The 20,462-nt window shown below is 38.1% G+C and overlaps 1 protein-coding gene across 1 annotated transcript in view; it reads left to right on the forward strand.

Annotated features, from left to right (window-relative positions):
- Window positions 1-20,462, forward strand: part of RYR2 (ryanodine receptor 2) — a 549,009-nt gene that overhangs the window by 381,742 nt on the left and 146,805 nt on the right. Inside the window, exons 59-64 of the mRNA XM_057736978.1 lie at window positions 3,764-3,841; window positions 4,989-5,064; window positions 9,677-9,800; window positions 10,357-10,472; window positions 13,763-13,827; window positions 16,440-16,561. Of these exons, the coding sequence (XP_057592961.1) occupies window positions 3,764-3,841; window positions 4,989-5,064; window positions 9,677-9,800; window positions 10,357-10,472; window positions 13,763-13,827; window positions 16,440-16,561 (581 nt within the window). The remainder of the gene's footprint in view (window positions 1-3,763; window positions 3,842-4,988; window positions 5,065-9,676; window positions 9,801-10,356; window positions 10,473-13,762; window positions 13,828-16,439; window positions 16,562-20,462) is intronic.

Genomic DNA, 20,462 nt, shown 5'->3' on the forward strand with positions numbered 1-20,462 from the left:
TAATCCTAAAGTGGATGAAAGATGGCTTGGGCAGACTCTGGGAACACGATGATGAATAAGGTCAGCTCAGGCCTGCACATTTTTACTGTACTGTGGAAAGACTTTTAACTCAGGCAGTAACAAAATAAATATTTTGGAAATGTAATTCTGACAACAGAGTAGAGAAGGAGTCAAAGAAGAGGGAGGTTGAAGGCAGAAAGACATACTCCTTAGGAAGCTACTGTATACATTGCACGATACAAAACAAAAACATTGAATGTCCGCATTAGAGCAAAGGTGGTGGACATGGAGGGAAGCGGATGTATCCTAGAGATGTTTTTGCAGTAGAAGAGAGAGAATTTTGAGACTGATCCATGATAGCAAATGAGGAGGAGTAAGGAGAGGCAGTTGCCTGGACTGGGCTACCAGGTGGGTAGCGTAGTGAGAAGAGGTTAGTGCTTGGGGGGCAGGGGAGAGGATAATGCTTTTGATTTTAGATGTTACGTTAGCCAAAATTCTGGCTTCCAAAGATGGTCCCCAATCACTGTTGTCTGTGCAAAGGGTGATTTCCTGGGGCTTTGCCAGTGTGATTACATTTGCCCATGAGATCAAGTTAATGATCTTGAGATGGGGAAGGTTCTGCTGAATTATTGGTGGGTCCAGGGTAATCGCAGGATCCTTAAAAGTAGAGAGCCTTTCCTGGCTTTGGACAAAGGAGACGTGGCTACAGAAGAAGGGTCAGAGGGATGCATTATAGCTGATTTGAAGATAGAGGAAGGGTCCATGAGTCAAAAAAGGCCAGTGGCTGACCTTTCTTTCCTTCCTTCTTTCCTTCCTTTTTCCTTCCTTCCTTCCTTGCTTTCTTGCTTTCCTTTCCTTCCTTCCTTCCTTCCTTCTTTCCTTCCTTCCTTCCTCCCTCCCTCCTTCCCTCCCTCCCTCTTTCTTTCCCTTCCTTCCTTCCTTCCTTTCTTTCTTTTTCTTTCTTTCTTTTTCTTTCTTTCTCTCTCTCTCTCTCTCTCTCTTTCTTTCTTTCTTTCTTCAGATCTTTATTGCAGCTTTACAATGTTGTACCAGTTTCTGCTGTACAACAAAGTGAACCAGCTGTATGTATACATATATCCCCTCCCTCTGGAGCCTACCTCCCATCCTTCCTATCCCACCCCTCTAGGTCATCACCAAGGATCGAGTTTTGAATTACGGTTTTCTCAGGGTATATGCCCAGTAGTGGTATTGCTGGGTCATATGGTAGTTCTATTTTTAGTTTTTTTAAGGAAGCTTCATGCTGTTCTCCATGGTGGCTGTATCAACTTACATTCCCACCAACAGTGCAGGAGGGTTCTCTTTTCTCCACACCCTCTCCAACATTCATTGTTTCTAGATTTTTTGATGATGGCCATTCTGACCGGTGTGAGGTGATACCTCATTGTGGCTTTGACATGAATTTCTCTAATGATGAGTGATGTTGAGCATCTTTTCATGTGTCTGTTGGCCATCTGTATGTCTTCTTTGGAGAAATGTTTATTTAGGTCTTCCACCCATTTTTGGATTGCGTTTGTTTTTTTTGATACTGAGCTGCATGAGCTGCTTATATATTTTGGAGATTAATCCTTTTTCAGTTGCTTTGTTTGCAAATATTTTCTTGCATTCTGGGGGTTGTCTTCTTGTCTTGTTTATGGTTTCTTTTGCTGTGCAAAAGCTTTTAAGTTTCATTAGGTCCCATTTGTTTATTTTTGTTTTTATTTCCATTATTCTAGAAGGGGGGTCAAAAAGGATCTTGCTGTGGTTCATGTCATAGAGTGTTCTGCCTATGTTTTCCTCTCTGAGTTTTATAATGTCTGGCCTTACATTTAGATCTTTAATCCATTTTGAGTTTATTTTTGTGTATGGTGTTAGGAAGTATTCTCTGGCCTTTAGAAGCTGGAAAAGACAAGGGAAGACATTCTTCCATGAAACTTCTAGAAAGGAACACAACCCTTGAATTTAGCTAATTGAGACCTGTGTCAGATTTCTCATAACTTTGTGATGCTTTAAGCCACTCCATTTCTGGCAATCGCTTACTATAGCAGCAGTAGAAAATGAATACACATATAGAATCCCAAATGGAGATGGTGATGAGTAGTTGAAAATTTAAGTCTAGAGCACAGGAGCAATGCTAGGCTGGATCAATTCATTTTTGGTTTAATGAAACATGGTTGGTAAATGAAATATCTAAAGTAGATGTGGGTGGGGATGCCTAAAGAAAGCATTTAGAATAAAGAAAGAAACAACTGAAGAGGGAACCCAGAAAACCACAAATATTTCAAAGACATTTATGGAAGAGGAGCCAGAGAAGGAGGAGAAGAGGTGAGAGAAGGGGGTGGAGAGCCAGGTGGGTGGTTTCATGAAATGAAAGGGCTGGTGAGTGATTAATAGTGTGTAGTCTAGAAGGATCAGTCTGATGGTAGCTGCAAAGAGGACTTTGAATTTGGCAATGTGGAAATGGATTACATTAGAGAGGGCAGTTGTAGTCAAGTGCTGGGGAAAGTAATATTTTGCAGTATGTTAGAGGAAAGAGATGACAGTGAGAGAGAAGTGGACCTGGAGTCAGACAGTCTGAGTTGGAATCCTGCCTGCTCAGAATTTTAGCTCTGTGTAAGTTCTCCATGTCTCAGTTTCTTCTGAGGGGTATTTAAAGGAGAAAGAAGTGTGATTTTTATTACACATTCTGTTATGAGATGGAGCTCAGCAGTGGCTCAGTCCTGACACGGAAGCCAGGATTCAGTTAAAACTAACCAGTGAGTTGAGTGTAGCCCATGAGAACATGATTAATGGTAGCATATGATAGCCTCCTTTTGGTTCACAGGCACGGATCTGAGCTGTATTGTACCTTTCATTTTGTTTTTCGTTTATCCATTTCTGACAAGAGAATATACACAGATATGAAATCTACCGATATATATATATTATATATATATATATATATATATATATATATATATATATATTTGGCCATGCGGCTTGTGGGATTTTAGTTCCCCGACCAGGGATTGAACCAGAGCCCTTGGCAGTGAACGTGCAGAATCCTAACCACTGGACGTCCAGGGAATTCCCAAGATATAATTTTAGATTTATAAGCATGAACCAGAGTTCATTTCTGTGGTACACTTTCACATAATATGCCATTGGGTGGAATGAACTCTGGATAGTAAGTGAAATCGTCTTACAGTTGATGAGAAGGTAGGTTTCATTCTTAAAATGCCAGAATTTGCGTACTAAGGAAGCCCTCTGGTTATTGAGGACATGTCATAAATCATTGACTACTATATGATGTATACTTTTAAAATTAAAAAGTTGGTTATGTTTTATCTTACTATTTGGCCCATGAAGAAGTTTATCAATACTGACCTCTTTGATTAACTAGTGTTTGTGTGAGGAAAAGTAAATTTCGCTGCAGCCAATTAGAATTCGTAAGAAACTCAAGAACTCACTTATCCTTTGACTCACTAAATATTTCAGAATCTTGGCCTCAGGGCGTAATTTATTGAATCTTGTCCTTTAGCTTTCTGGATTGGCAATCCCTGAGATATTGGGATGTATTATTCAATTATAAGTAATTGTCAGACACCCAAATATAATTTCATCTGCTAGATAGGTTTGCAAAATTGGTCTGTGTGGCTACTTGCCAGTTTTATCTGAGGAAAGGTTGCATTTGGAAGTTTGTTTTCCTTATGTTTCCAAAGTCTCTCTTAAACCTCTCGCCACTGGGTTTTTTTAAGAAATGCTATGTTTTTGGTGAATTTTCTAGGTGTCTGTAGATGCCGCCCATGGGTATAGCCCTCGAGCCATCGACATGAGCAATGTCACACTATCCAGAGATCTGCATGTAAGTCCTTTTTAAAATACTCTCCAGATTTCATTTTTACGCGTACTGTAACACTTCCTGCATGTACTTTACAGCATGAATGATTTGAGTGTAGTGATCGTATAGAAGGTCCATAGAATGTATAGATTATGTACCCTAAGCTTTAATGCTGTAAATGTTGATAGAACTTTTTCTAGGATGTTTCCTCCAGATAATATATTTTCTTTAAAGATCACATCTATTTACAAGTCCCACTATAATTAAATAACTATATGTGAGAAGAGACCACATCACTATTTATAATACTCTGTTCAAGGATCACTTTCATTACTCATGAAAACATCTGTATCATGAGTTGTTCATTGAGGGAACCTGATGGCATTTTGCTTGCTCTAGCCATACTTCTGTCTCCTTTGTCACTAAGGAACCTACTTTGAAATGCCTGATTTGAGTGGAAAGATAAAGTTTGTTTCCATGGAACGTAAGTTAACAGGTGAAGATAATGATCAGACAGTGATCTTGGCATTGTTTGTATTATTCCAAGGTATTTATCGATTATTTAGTTGTTTGGCTTGCCCTTTGTTAATGCTCTGGTATGAATGTATTAAAATGACATAGTAAACTTTGAAATCAAAAATGAAAGGAATCTTGGATGTGATCTGTCAAAACCCAAGGGCCACAAAGGCCAAGTCTTGTCCAAGGTCTCTGACTGCCCTAGATTGGGACAGACATGGATGTAGACTGCTTGTCTGGTGTTCTTTGCATTCAGTGTTCATTCAGTAAGGTTTATATCATCTTTTAAAGCTTGAGAAATTAAAATAAGAGCTTGTAAATAAACATACTTTTAAAAGTCCATAGCTAACTTGAAGTGTCGTTATTAAATTAACAAAACGCGTCTTTAAACTTTATAAAGAACAGTGACCTTTCCCATCACATCACCTCTGCTGTTTACTGCCTTGTACTTTCACAGGTCATTAGAGTTGTCTGAAATTCAGATTCTAAATAAGAAAGCTGTGCTTAATTATCTTTTAGATGTACTTTAGCACTAACACACTACGATTTATTCATTTAAAGCATGTTTTGGTATTATATATTGGAAAGCAAAGTTATCCTTTTCTAGTATCCTTCTAAAGTATCACTTCGTTGCTAAATGTTTTGTTCATTTAAGGCTATGGCGGAAATGATGGCTGAAAACTACCATAACATATGGGCGAAGAAAAAGAAACTGGAACTGGAGTCCAAAGGTAGTATTTTCTAAAAGTCCTTATTAAAAATCAGAGTTTGAGTACATGAATGTATGATAAGGGTAAAATAGTCTTTTTAGCATAAGAGCTCATTATACCTTTATTTTATTAGAATGGTTCAGATATGGTTGTAACAGTTTCGAGGTAGAAACGCTATGATTTCCTGACTGCTAGTGTATATTTCCTCATGTCTCAGAATTTTGGTGGCTCTCTCTTGCCTGTTTGAGCATGTATATATATCTATATAGATATTTTTCTCATCCTATTAATTACTTAGACCTCCTTTACTGACTTCCATCCCCAAGTTAAATGTTTCTCTTATTTCATTGTCTCCCATCTCAGCCTCTTTGTTTTGTTTAGTCCAGTTATGTTACTGTCTCTTACTTGCTTTTGTTTGCTCTTTTCTGCTGTTTTTTAAAATACTAAAACGGCCTCATATTCTCCTAGTCAATTTCTCAAATCTTTTCTTAATTTGTTAAGAAAATTGTTTTTCTTAATATAAATATGTAATATTTGCATAAATATTTTCTTCAAGTTAATACGTCCTGTACTGATGATCTCTTTCATTGTTATTTATTCAGCATTAGATTATACACATATTGTTTATAATGTGGGTGTGTGTTCTTTTTAATTACTTCCTATGTGGGTTTCTTTCCCCCAGTAAAGATATAATTTAAGCTCAGGGTCACAACTTCTGTTACTTTTGTCATTCTTATTGTACAGCTCTGGGCACCGGGAAACTCTCTCTTTCTTATTTATTGATGTAGGTAAGAATAGAGAGAGAGATGATTTTGGAAGGTGGAGCTATTTCATAATGAAAGGAAGAGCTGTGATATTGGAGGATGGTACCAGGCATCAGACACTAGGAAACAGAATAACGCAAATTAGAGTTGGTCATAGAAACAAACATATACCATATACTATATACCATATTCCATATACCAAAATTGCCTATTTCAGAATTTGGCTCAGGGCTAAGTCTGTTTCTCTAGAAACGTTCCGTGAATGTTTGTGAAATGAGTGATCAGTTGTTTGGTTGACTGATGGATGGATGGAAGAATGGATGGATAGATAACTGAGTTACAGTCATAGAATTTTCACTTAGTGAAGTTCGTGAAGGAGCACTGTCCACATAACTAGTTAACAACATTACTATTTGTTCCACAAGCAGATTACATGAAAAAATTCAGTTCTTTTTTTCTAAATATGTTTCAGTCACTATGGTCTGGTTACAATTAAAAGCCATAAGCAGCTATCTTAGTAGTCTCTTTAAATAAGTATGATAGGAAATCACCATTATCCTTTACTTTCTGGGCCAGCCATTAGGTGTCCTACAGTCAGTGTTTTCTTTAAAGCACATCAGTCGTAAGTGAGGCATCCATACCTCTGCATCCAGCTGGTATTGGTCCAGATTCACACTGTGTAGTGGGGAGACAAGCATAGTTGCAGCAAAGGCTAAAAGATGAGGTGGTGAAATGAGTATTCTTACCCCACGAAGGCCACCCTTTCAAAGGAGAAAGTGAGTTGCTTGGCACTAAAACAGCAGGCCAATAGGAAAAGTGTTGAAATATACAGCACTGGATCTTGGCTTTTAAGTTATTGGGGTTAAAGGAAGAGAGAAATGAGTATTGGAACCCAGAGATGCTTGAGCGTGTGGACAGTTTTAGGACAGAAACTAGGTGTCTTTTCTCCAATGTGTTCTCTCTCCTGGAGACTTTGACAGCCAACTTGTGTCTTGACAACTCTGCTTCTGCTTCCGAGAAGATCTGGGTGGGAATGTGGGAGGTGCCTGTCGCCTATGGCATGTCTTGGTACCTATGAGGTGTGCGTGCGTGCATGTGTGTTTGAGAGAGAGAGATTGAGAAACAGCCGGAAAGAGACAGAGAAACAGCAGGAGAGAAGAGAGAAGCCAGGAAGTCAAGAATAAGGAGATAACTTGAAATAGCCATTTAGTCATTCAGACACCTGGACAACTAAGAGAGGCAGTGCTGAAGCTGCCCAGTTTTTTTTTTTAAGCTCTTTATTGGAATATAATTGCTTTGCACTGCTGTGCCAATTTTTGAGGTATACCAAAAGAATCAGCTGTATTTATACACGTCTCCCCACCCTCCTGTCCCTCCCACCCACCCTATCCTGTCCCTCTAAGTCATCACCCATCATTGAGTTTATCTCCTTATGTTATGCAGGAACTTCCCACGAGCTATCTATTTTACATCTGGTGGTGTATATATGTCAAAGCTACTCTCTCGCTTGGTCCCAGCTTCCCCTTTGTGCCCCCCCCCCCACCCCCGCTGCCCACTTTTGTTTCAGCCACATCCAGGGCTTTTTTATCATCCCTACATCTATGTGCAGAGGATGAACCTGCTTTAGAAAAATCTGGAGAAAATTTCCTCTTCTGCTGGCCCAGGTTGTCTGTTCTCAGTGCCCTCCCAATCTGCTTTAAGAATCTAGCAGAGTTTGCGGGGAAATCAGGCAGTTTAAGGAATATATCATGAATAGAATAAAAGAGTGAGAGTCCAAGAAATATTGTCCATGCTCCCCAATTAGTGAAAACTGTAAAGAACTAGCATTTCTTTTTATCCTTCTTCCCACCACTACCGTGTGTTTTGGGCTGCAGTGATCTGTCATGAAGCCAGTATCAAGCAGTTTTGACTCTTTAGCATGAATGGGTGCACAGGCCAGTGCTGCATGTTTGAGGCAGAGTCCTAGGAATTCCTGCATATTCACTTACCTCTCCGATTTAGCTAGTTTCTTTGCATCGTTTCCACATAATATCTATACTCATGTTATAAATGGGCAGGATCAAGGTAGTCACACAGCCATTAGCTAAGTGGCACAGCAGAGGACATAAATTCAAGTCTGTCAGCTGACTTTAAAGTACCCACCCTATCTAGTTCTGAAGGGTTTTAGAATCAAAGGGCACTTGGTGTCCCTAGGATTTTTAAAGTTTAGACTTTATTCATTCCCCCTCTCTCTCTTTCCCCCTTCCTCCCTCCTTGCCCCCCACCTTTCCCAAAGTAACCTGTTAATGTCTGACCCCCCAATCCCCCAATCATTGTGAATTACAAATTAAGTTGCCAATTTCTCTAGGAATAAAGGACTACATGCAATAGTGGAATTTCTAAATTGGTAATGATTGCAGGGTGATTAAATTAAATGTATGCTTTATAAATTTTTTCATAAAATATGCTGTTAAATTATATCTGTGATTATGATAGCAGTCAAATTTGTTCTCAGTGGGCTTAGTAATTTATTCTATATCCTGTTTGCTGTTCACAAAATGTTTATTAGTATTAAATGACAATTGTATTCTTCTGACAATTGTATTATATTATAATTGCATCATATTGTAAAATAACTGATGGCTTCTTAATATGCTTCGTGTTAGCATGGCAGTTCCTGACTGTCCAGTTGCATTTGTAATCCTGTAGTGTCACCTAATCGTCAGAAGGTTCAGTGCGTGATTGCATTTCTGTAGATGGCGCCCTCAGTCGAAGCAAGCTCTAGGAAGGCATGCAGTTTGCTCGTTTGTCTTTTTGTTTGCTTATTTCTTGTGTAGGGCTGATTCCACATTTATGGTTGTTTGGGGAGCTCCTGGCTTAACCCCATTGGACAGAGATTTAATAGTCTCTGTGTTGTCATCATAATTCAAACAAAATAGTTATTTTCAATTATTTTCTTCTGGCGTTCCTTAGCAGTTGTATTTCAAGGAATTTCAGCATCCCACATAAAATATATTCCTATGTGTGTTTCGTAAACATAAAATTTGGGGCATACTATGCTGTTCATTTTGCTGCTGCTTTAGTAGCATTCCCTGATCAGATCTGTATATCTGGAATTACCAGTGCATTTTTTTTTAATTTTATAATTTTTACAAAAATTTTTACAAAATTTATTATTTTATAAATGGTTTTCTCTTTATCTGTTTTTTAAATTCAAATACGTCCCATAATTTTTAAATCTAAAAGAATGTTTTTTGTATTTCTTACCAGAAGAGGTATACTGGAAACCTAGATTCTTGCCAAAATTCTTAACCAGTCAAGTATTTTGTACTTTTATTTGATATGGAAGAACAATCAACTTGTACTTTAGCAATCTAAGTATGGGTTTTATGTATTTAGAAATGTGTGACTATGAAGTACTCTCTGATCTGGGAGGCATAGTAAAAATTCCATATTTAAGACATTTTTTTTTCTCATCTCTCTGTGGGGTGGCAAATGAAGCATATTGCTTGAAACATGCCTTGTAATTTTACTGGATCCAGCTGTGCATGTTTTAGTGCATAAATACACTCTGCATTCGGAGTTCGAGTGGAGAGGAGAGCACAGCCTCTTCTTTGATTGCAGATGTCATTGGCACTTGACGTTACAAATGCCTGTATGTTCATGTTTTAATTGCCTCTGAGAAGGCATATGCTCAGTCTTTTTTGAACAGATTTCCTAAATTAACTGGAGCATTAAAGGCACTAGAGAGGGAAGGGTCCTATATATCCTATGTATAAGTACAGGATGCCAAAAGTTCTGTAGTACAGTCCTATTACACATGCAGCCATATCTCATTTCAGATTATTTTCTAATTACTATGCTGGGTTCTTGTCTTGACATCCTCTTAGGAGGTGGAAACCATCCCCTGCTGGTACCCTATGATACACTGACGGCCAAAGAGAAAGCCAAGGACCGGGAAAAAGCACAGGACATCCTCAAGTTCCTGCAGATCAATGGCTATGCTGTATCCAGGTAAAAGCACCTCTACTCCAGTTACACATTTGTTGTTATAAGGCTGAATATTTAAATATCTCTATCAGATTTAATGCTGAAAATGAACTCGGTGATCTCTCTAAATCTTAGAGCCACTATTTAGTATGTTCAAATTTTACATCAGAAACATTAATGCCCTTAGTGGTTTTGCTGCATAATTGAATTCCTTATGCTTCTTATGTTGTCCCCATGTACCATTTAGGCAAAATCCCTAGGCCAACATGACACACTATTTTTTTAAATGCAACATTTTACTACATAGTAATAGTTACTTAGTACAGTTTTATATCAGATGCAAAGTATTCCTTATAAATTAAATCTCATTTTTGTTTTTAGCTACGAGAATATTCGCTAACCCTCCAAATTTATCTATATCTGTGTGTCTGTGTGTATATATATATGGATATTGCTATATGTAAAATGTTAAATATACCTCTCTATGTATAAATATTTAAGAAAATATATTTTGTTCTTACCTTACCTTCTACTAGTCTTTGTAGATGTTGGTTGCTATTTTTCCTTTTTGCTGTTCTAGAGGATTCAAGGACCTGGAATTGGACACACCTTCTATTGAGAAACGATTTGCCTATAGTTTCCTTCAGCAGCTCATTCGCTATGTGGATGAAGCCCATCAGTACATACTGGAGTTTGGTAGGTACCATAGTCCTGTTACGAACAGCTCAGTGTTTGCTGTTCTTAACATGTACAACATCAGGGTAGAGAAGAGCATAGGCTACTGGAATGCTTGTGGTCTGCAGCCTGATGGTATAAACACCTTCTGTCCATCCTGATACTAATTTGAGTCTACAAGTCAACAGGCAAACTCATTTTTAAGGAAGGGTAAATTTTGAGAACTCTAAAAAGAAATCTAACATGTAATTCTTTTCTCCTTAAAATGTTTATCGGCATTGAGTTTTCATTTTGAAAGATACACTGACTGGATGGACATCAGATTTTAAGGGGCAGTTAAATCTTTCCTTGTGAAATTAATTTCTCTGCTCTTAAAAAAAAAAAAAAAAAAAAAAACTAAACTAAAACTCTATGGATTCCCCAAATTTCCAGGCAAGGTAAAGGCCTTGAGTTTAGCCTTTGCAGGGTTACACATTTATAGTAGAGTATCTGCAATGCAGAATACTTAATTATCTTCTTAGAGTAAAAGGAAAAACCTCTTCCCCATCTGACTCAGTGCCGTTTAATACAAAAAGAACTCCTTATTTTAAATCTAAGATTCAGAGCAGAGCGTCAAGACAGCCTCGTCTCACTTCTCTTATTTCGTGTTTGTCCTCAGCATTGTTGAATTAAAATTCAAGTTGTCAGTTACTCATCTTTGTGTCATATCCCCTTCCAACCACTGGTTGGTATGAAGATATAAAGACGTAGAGTTTGGTCCTTTTTGAAACACAGTGTGCTCTGCTGACGGTGATTTTCTTACTTTCTTTTCCACTTTTAAGGTTCTCTTTCTGTCTTTGTTTTGGTTTTTTAACCTTCATTCTTTCTGTGTATGAGCCCCTTTCCTTGGGGCCCATAGTCCTAAATCCCTGAGCAACACATCAGCAACAAACCCCTCCTAACCCAGGGCTCTTTTGGCTGCTGTTTTCTTAGAATTTATACTTCATTTTCAGCACGGCATCAGATTCAGGTTTATAGAAATTCGAACTGTGGTATTTTCTTGTTCCTGGCCCCTGGATCCAAAATGTGATTAGAGATTTTCTACTGGAGCTTTGTTCCCTTAAAGAACCTCCGTCTCTTTCCACCTGCTCTTTAGCAACAGTACAAATGCTATATATTTGCTCCCTTAACCATCTTTTTCATAAAGGCCAATTATACAAACTAATCTATATTATGCCATCTCTTTGTAACTCATCCAACAATGTTTTTTTAAAATATGATAGTCATCCTGACTAGTAGCCAAATTAGTCTGAATGAAATTTGACCAAAGAACAAGCATGAGGCCATGGTGAATTTTTGAAGCTTTTACGCACAGAGTTAGATGTTGACATTTCTCATCCACATTTAGAAGTATCTGAATGAGTAGCAACTCTGGGATCCAGCCTTCTTTTTGACAAGAGAGAAGAGAAGAGGGAAAAAAGAGTGATCATTTGGAAAGGGAACAAGAAAAAAGTTTTTGCCTCTGTATGGATAGCAGAAACAGAACTTTGAAGGGTGACGTGTTTAGGCTTTGTTCATGTTATGTTGACGTTTCTGAATAAACCACCTAGGACAGTGTTTGTGTATAAGGAGTGCTAAGAAGCTTACAACAGGGCAGATTCACCCACTTCACACGTTTCTTTCTTTCTATAGGATAGAGAAGGTCTTCTAAACAGAATTCTGGGGAGAAATAAGGTTAGATTAATAGAGCGCCCGACAAAATTAGTTTTTTTTTTACAATTGCTGATGTTACCTGTTCCTTTTTCAGGTGGCTTTGGCAAGGCAAATTATGTACAAGAACTCTGTTAAGAGGAGCAAGCAAAGTTGAAATTGTCTGCACAATCATTTATTTTCATTTTCGTTTTTCATTATTACCACAAACCAAAATTTCTATAATACCTTTTTCTTTTATCTTTCACTTTCTTGCCTTTGCACCACATCTTAAATATATTCATTCTTAAACATAGACTGATGGTGATGGTAAGAGTATGCATATGCCTTTTTCTAATTTTTGTATTATGTCACAGATCACATTCTCGCCAAATCTTTTCACATTTTTCTACAGGGGCATTTTTGTTAAAATGTATAATGAAAGGAAATATATTTCCTATTTAATTTTTTGAAATATTAGCAGATTTAGATAGGTACAAAATTCTGTCTTAATAATGTCTATATGAGAAGGTCCCTTGGGTGGATCTAGCCATTTTGCATAATATGCTTGAGAGAGAATTAGCGCAAAAGTGACTAAAAAAATTGAAATTTGCAAGTGTTAGAAAGCCATTATTTTCTTTTACTTATTCATGGGAAGAGCACTGTCTGATTTTACAAAGTATTACCTAAGTTCTCTCAAAATTATCTTGAATTTATGTCTAAGATGTCATAAAGCGTATTTCAAATTGTTTTCATTTCTGTTTGCAAAAGAATTTTTTCAAGCGGAAGTCAGTTTGATTCTTATAAAATATGGAAGCTCTGCTTACAAATTTTACTAAAACCTTATTTCCAACTCTGAAATTCTTAGCTCTCCAATCTGTTCTGCATATCATCATGGTTATTATAGTTTATTACTACCTCCTTTGTATGCATGAGGCGGGTAGGAAAAGCCACCTTCTAAACTAAATGCATTAGGTCAATCAGTTCTTAACCGTGCAGTCATTGTCTACACCATGGGGAAAATTTGAGGGCTTTTGCTTTGCTTTATGGAAATTATCTTTTGACACCAGTGAACTTTCTTCTTTAGCTGAAAGTTAATTTTCAAACCTAGTATTACAATTGTGGTCCATCTCTCATCACAGACGCTGGCTTCCTGCAATTTTTCCATTCTTAGATTAATATTAAAAGCTTTAACTTTCAGTCACACCAAGCAGTAACTATCTTTATTAGAGGCCAGTGTTAAAATCTAACAAATTAGGTTTACTTATTTTCCACTCATTTTTCTCACCCCAGTGAGTTTCTTTCTTAATGAAAGAAAATGTGGGATTTTACTGCTAAAAATGTGGGATTTTTACTTTATTCCAGTTTTCTCCCTACATGTCAATCAGATCTCAAAGCTACACCAGTATGTTTGTACTCATAACCACATGCATGGCCTGTCTCAAGAACTTTTTTGTTTTGATTTGGGTATATTTTCAATCCTTTTTTTTTTTTTATTACACTGCTGAAGTTAACCTTTATATTTTTGTATTCAGTTTAGTGGGGTAACACAGTTAGCAATGTGTTCTAAACTTAGCATTTGGTGTGAATATCTTGCAATGTTTGAAGTGCAACGTGTACCTAAAAACTCTTCATGTCTACAGATGGTGGCAGCAGAAGCAAAGGAGAACATTTCCCTTATGAACAAGAAATCAAGTTCTTTGCTAAAGTACAGTATACAATCTGTCTTGTTTTTCCTTCATTCTTTTTGTTTGCCAAATATCCTCTTTGGATCGTTGCGTCTTTGAGAATGCACTTGTCTACAAATGTGAATTCTACTCTAAGTAAATATTCTGTGGCACAAAAACAACTGCATGAATCGTGGGATTAATTTTCTCCCGGCACCTTTGGTCATACTTGAACTCGCTCTGCTCTCCGTACCGTATTTTTCAAAAGACTTTGTTCTCTATGAAGTCTGACTCAAAGTCTCTTTTTTGGCTTTATCAAATGACATAAAAGAGAAACATCTATTTCCTAACATCTGAATATTGTTCTGATTTAAAAATTTTAGATGAATATTTGTTAAAAAAAGACGAAAAGCATGAGTTAGTTTATTGGTACGTTATAAGAACCTGTACTATAGAATCTTTATTGTGGTACCTGAATCCTACTCAGAAAAGGAAAACTGAGGCTCAGAGAGGATCAGATGTTCATATTTAGTGTATATCCTATGATTATTATTTATTCCATTTAATACGAATTCATCAAAAATTTGCTGTATGCAAATTTCAGCCAATATTGGAAGGAGATGAAGAGTTGCAAATCTCCACATTGGGTCCATCCACGTACTCAGTGTTTACTTGGAGCCTCGTCTGTGTCATGCGTTAAACTATATCCTAGAGATTCACTATCACAAAGACAGAATGCCCTTGGGAAGCTCTCCTATTTACAATATGTTTTAGTTAACCTGAAGACCTAATGATTTTCGTCAATTTCCTTTCAAAGTACTTGCATTTGGTGGTTATAGGTCATTTGCAAAATGACATGTTATTCTGATTGAATAATATTTGGTTTCCATTATATGTTTTCAGAATTGTACCCTTTTATTGTAAGGGAGATTCCTCTTGTCTTTTCTTTCCACTCAGTATTGCACCCAGAATCTGTATCAGTCATCTGAAGTCTGTCCTGGGCTGCACATTGCTGGTGATCTATTCTACTAGGATGTAATCATCCTTGATAACCAGTGATCAGAGGTGCTGTATTCACAGCCTCTAACCACAAGTTTAAAATATGTTCCTGTATTGCAGTGGCTGTGTGCTCAGCACCCCTAGTGATTTTGTTTGCAGATACCTAATGTGGCTTAATTTCTACCAGGTCTGTGATTCATTCATTCACATATTTATTGAGTACCTATTTTGTGCCAATCTCTAAGTTCAGGCAATGTCACCATTTCCTAGGAAGACCACTGAAAACTTGTATATTCCTATTACTGAAAGATATACTGTAACTACCTTGTAGGGAAAAAAATGTATTTACACATCCTGGTAATGCCAGCTATTATTACTTTTTTCATTGATTTATTCAACAAATATTTATCTAATGCTTGCTGCAGGCTTGCAACCAGTTCCTAAGCACTGATGAGTCAGTGGTAAATGAAATAGAACAAGCAGTGGTCATGGAGGCCAGGAGAGGCGTTTAATGGGAAACAAACCCAGAAATGTATCTTTCTCCTGCGTGCCTTGTAGACGCTTAGGGAGAGAGGCTAACCCCAAAATCACACATATAAAATATAAAATTGCAAATGATGTTCGAAGAGGATACGGGGAGTTTATCTAGTTGACAGGCCAGCAGAGGCTTATCTGTTAAAGTGCTACTGCACGGAGGCCTGCAGGAGGGGTGGAGTGAGTAGGTGTGAGAAGAGTGTTTCAGACAGAGGGAATGGCTTGTACAAAGCCTGTGGACGGGAGAGGGGAAGGAATTGGTCAAATGCCAGCAGGATTGGAGTGCAGAATTGGGAGGCGGGCTTTGACAGAGGCCCAGTAAAAAGAACTTTGTGCAAGTAGGTAAGTGGCAGTGTGACTGCAAGTAAATCATTCACTTTCTACATCTCAACTTTTTTTTAAGCTCTTTATTGGAGTATAATAGCTTTACACTGTTGTGCCAGTTTCTGCTGTACAACAAAGTGAATCAGCTATATTTATACATATACCCCCATATCCCCTCCCTCCTGCGACTCCTGCCACACTGCCTTGCCCACCCCTCTAAGTCATCACCCATCATCGACTTGATCTCCCTGTGTTATGCAGCAGCTTCCCACTAGCTATTTTCCATTTGGTCGTGTATATATGTCGATGCTATTTATACCTAGAAAGCAGGGATGACACCTGCCATACTTGCCATCCAGAGTGGTTACTGGGACACATGAAATGACAGCATATCAGTTACAGTCCTCAGACATAGTAGAGACTGAATAGACGGTCGTCACTGATTATTTTTGAACATTTCGGGCACTGAGCTGCATTTTGTGAAACTATTAAGACTGTTTCATTTTGAGAAAACATTGAGACTAATTTCAAACCACTGAAGATTTGGTGTGTTTTTTATAAGTAAGCCCTGCCTCCCCCCCCCCCCCCGCCCCCACACACATACACACAGGGACTCCAGACAGCAGAGTGAAACTTACGAAAGTCATACCCTGCAGTGGTGTGAACTGGCATGCCTGTGGATACTGGGGACTTATTGCATGTGGACAGAAATATTCTCCTGCTCCAAAGACTCAGCATTCATTCATCCCCTGAAAGATTCCACTGTGTAGATCTGTTTTCTTTTCCTTTCTTTCAGGTCGTTCTTCCTTTAATTGATCAGTATTTCAAAAACCATCGTTTATACTTCTTATCTGCAGCAAGCAGGCCTCTCTGTTCCGGAGGACATGCTTCAAACAAAGAGAAAGAAATGGTGACTAGGTAAACAGCTGTACCAAAATAAAAGCTATTGTTTGAGTTAAATGTATTTGTATTTGAGAAAGAACATCTCAGGACCTTGAAGTGGGAGCATGCAAAGAGTGCCCACCTGTCTTCCCCGGCCACTGGCCCCTTGGAATCAAACAATACGAGCAGGATGGCAAGTTAATACCTGTGTTGTAGGTGTTGAGTTTTGTTATATTTTACTGCTAAATGTGCTGCTGAGTAGAAGGAGTAAAATGCCTAATACAGAATCCACAGGTAGAGGTTGGAGATGCATCAGTGTATTCGTTATTTTTTGCTAAGTGATGCTTTTAATGTTGGTTTCCTGAAGATTTGTTCAAATCTAATATTTTTGCCAGCCTGTATTTTTAGGAGGACAGAATCTCATTTACAGAAATTATCATTTTAAATTAACAAAAGAAAAAACAGTGACCAATCTTGGAATAAAATAAACATATGTACTTTCTGAAGAGTTCCCCTCACACCACTCAAGCCAGCATCCTAGCGGTGCTTTCTCATTGCTATTTAAACCCAAGTATTCTTCTCCGATTTATTTGTGATTCTGCTGGGGATTTCAAGTCTGAGTCCTCAAAATTCTTCCAGAACTTAGTATACATGAGAATCAATTACTGAGAAAGGCTGCTTCCATATTATATTGCACCAGAGTCCATACCAAGCTTTTAGATTATATTTGAAAAAAAAATTCTGTAAAAATGAGTACCCTCTATAAAGCAGAATACAGGCTTTCCTTGGCCTTGACTTTTTTTTTTTAGTTATCTATTGCTGTTTAGCAGTATTATACAAGTTTAACATCTTAAAAGAATAAGCATTTATTATCTCACAGTACCTATGCATCTGTCATCAGTGGCTTGCTGGGAAAACAAATCTCTTTTTTTTTCCCTTAAGACTTTTTTTTTAGAGCAGCATTAGATATACAGCATGGACTTGACTTTCATGATATTCTGAATGGCCGTGCAGTAGCAGCCCATTGGACAGGGTGAAATGAGATTGAACATAGACTGTCACCAGAGGGTAAAGAAGAAATAAGATTCCTGCTGTGTGAAGCACTTGGGGGTGGGATTTTAAGCTCCTCTCTTTACCCCAGTTTACTGTTTATTTTACCCACCAGTAGGTAGCCAATCATGTGATGTAAGATTGCAACAGCATTAAAAATGTTTGCAAACTTCTTCAAATAATAAGCTTCCTGTGAAGCTGATAAAATGGATGACAGTTAAAACAACAGAGAATCCATGCTGATGACTTACTTTGTTTCCACCAACTCTGTTACCTGAAGGAAAGGGAAGGAAGAGCTACTTTCCAAGATGTAAATCTCCTCCCTTTCCCCACTCTGGCCTGGGCATCTTTCTGCCTTCCCTAGGAGAGAGGAACCCATCCCTCCTCATTTCACACGCATGCTCAGCCACACCACTGCCCAGTGTTCCCCTGTGGCTGGGAGTCCGCACAGTAGCTGGAAAACACCAGGGCACCAGGTTACCAGTAAACGCGGTGGAACCAAGGCTACTGCAGAATCTCCTAGATGTCCCTGGCCAGTTAGCCTTCGGTAACAGAAACTTTGTTCCTGGTGGGTGTTGTTAATTTAATGACACTCAATTATATAAATCAGGAGAAAATACAGTTGGAGAATATAGGGGGAAAATACCAAAAAAAGAAAAAAAAGTGCAAATTCTGCTCTTTCCCTTCCCCTTTTATTATGTTTTGTTCAATTTTGAGTCTTCCTCAAAGAACTATTCACTAACTACAGAAGTAACTAATTTTCCTTCCACTGTATCCCTCATAGAATAAATCAGAACATCACGATTCTGTGCTAGCCACCGCTGATACAGGTTTGGGGCCTTACGCTAATAACACTGCCCCAGTTTTTAATCATTTCATCTTCAGTTTTTTCTTTACCTCTTGGAAAGAGGGTTGGTAAGTTCTACTTCTCCTACTAGCATTTCCGAAAAAGGAAATGCGTACCGTTAAAATTCTAACACACAGAAGGAGAGACATAATAACAGAAGTAACTGATTTCTTCACAGTACTTTAATGTCAAACAGAGACAAAATTTAACCTCAGAGAGAAAAAAAATCAGAGTTGAAAAATGAGTAAGATGATGATAGATAAATTATGGGGCATGTTGTCCAGTCATTAACAGGATGACGGATACAAATATATGATAACTTAGGAAAATTATCATTTAAGAAATAAAATATATGTTCAAATAGTATTGATCCAGATTTTTTTAGAAAACCTAAATTTTTATGTATAGAGAAGTACTGGTAAGGGGTAAATTTTATATTAATGGTTGTTTTGTTTAGGTTGTGCATTGTGATGTTACATTACTATTTTTATGTGTTTTCCAAGTTTTTAAAATGAAAAAAATCTTACTTTAATAATCATAAAGATATGTTTTAGAACAACCAACAATCACTATCACATTAACAAAAACTGATTTTTTTGCCACGTTGAAATGGAATCACTAAAATTTGTTAACCTCTGATTTCTTACTACCTTCGTTAAATATTTCTTCAGTGAGTAAAATAGGTAAAAAATAGAATAAAACGGGTAAAAAGCAAAACTGGGCCTTCTGCTGTGAATAAACGAGCGGACCTTCACACCCACAATGAGCATTGCCGTTTATGGGTTGTGTGTAGCAGTAGTTACGGGGTCTAAATTAAGTTCTCCATAGTTAAAACCAGGTTGTTCCCATTCATTGTTTAGATACCTCCTGGTACTAGAAATTATGTACTGAGCATTGCCTGTCTAAAGTCAGTACTCTCCTGTCCACACAGGTGAGTTAGACGGGTTGTCTGCACTCCAGGAGTATACGTGGCAGTGGCTTAGTTTGTGGGAATAAATCTTGTCCCAATAGCAGAAAGCTGAACCGTGCTGTAGGTTTCAGTGCAGTAAGAACCCCTTGGATGGGTGTGGATGGGCTGGAGAGTTATGGAAGTCATGACATTCAAAGTTGATCGTAAAAACTATGTAGGTCAGAGATTAAGGAAAGGGTATATTTTCTAGACAACACTATAAAGCGTAGAAGCTGGTCATTGGGGAGAAACGTAGGGTATGTGGGTTCATGATGAGACACTGTAATTGATAGTCACTGCCAGAATAAAATATCTTTTTTTTTTGTACTTTTTTTAATTCGTTTTTTTTGTCTTTCAACTTAGTTCGTTAGCACTAAGAAGCCATTGACACTTTTTAAATGGAAGACTGAGGACAGTCTGGCAGCAAAAGTGGGACTGATGAGAGCAGCGTGGCTGGGAGGCCACGGCAGGCGTTAAGAGCTGTGGCAGGGCTGCCGGCGATTATAACAGACGTGCTGGTTCCAGTAGGTGGTACTACCCGTGGGTTTGTTCAGCAAGTATTCTGAATGCCCGCCGAGTACAAGGCGCAGTCCAAGGTCTGAGGATAAAAACACACATACAACGGCACAGCTGCTAACTTTAAGGGACTTAGAAGACAGCTGAGTAGACACATACATACAGAGCTAGGCATGCGTTATGCTACATTGTGATGAGTGTAAATGAGCCAAGTATAAAGTGCAGGAATGCAGAGGGGATGTAAACACAGGGAGGGGCTGCGTGTGAGAGACTCGGAAGAGGGAAAAGCAGCATCCCTCCGTAATAAGTCCTATGGCAAGTAGGAAGGAGGCGGCCAACCTGCAGCTGAAGTTTCAGTGTTGAGTGGATGGAACAATCTTGGTGTCACTCGCGGAAACAAGAAGATTCAGGAGAACTAGTTTTGAGAAGAAGAGTTTAAATTTGGTTAAAGAGGTATTTATGGAAGGTTAAAGTACAAAGAGGTCATTCAGCTGGAGATATCCAGCAGAAAGCGGAAAGTAGGTGTTTGGTGTTGGAGACTTCAGGGCAGGAAATGACGTATTTGGGGATTATCT

Source organism: Hippopotamus amphibius, chromosome 5 (assembly GCF_030028045.1).
Source record: "Hippopotamus amphibius kiboko isolate mHipAmp2 chromosome 5, mHipAmp2.hap2, whole genome shotgun sequence".
NCBI lineage: Eukaryota > Metazoa > Chordata > Mammalia > Artiodactyla > Hippopotamidae > Hippopotamus > Hippopotamus amphibius.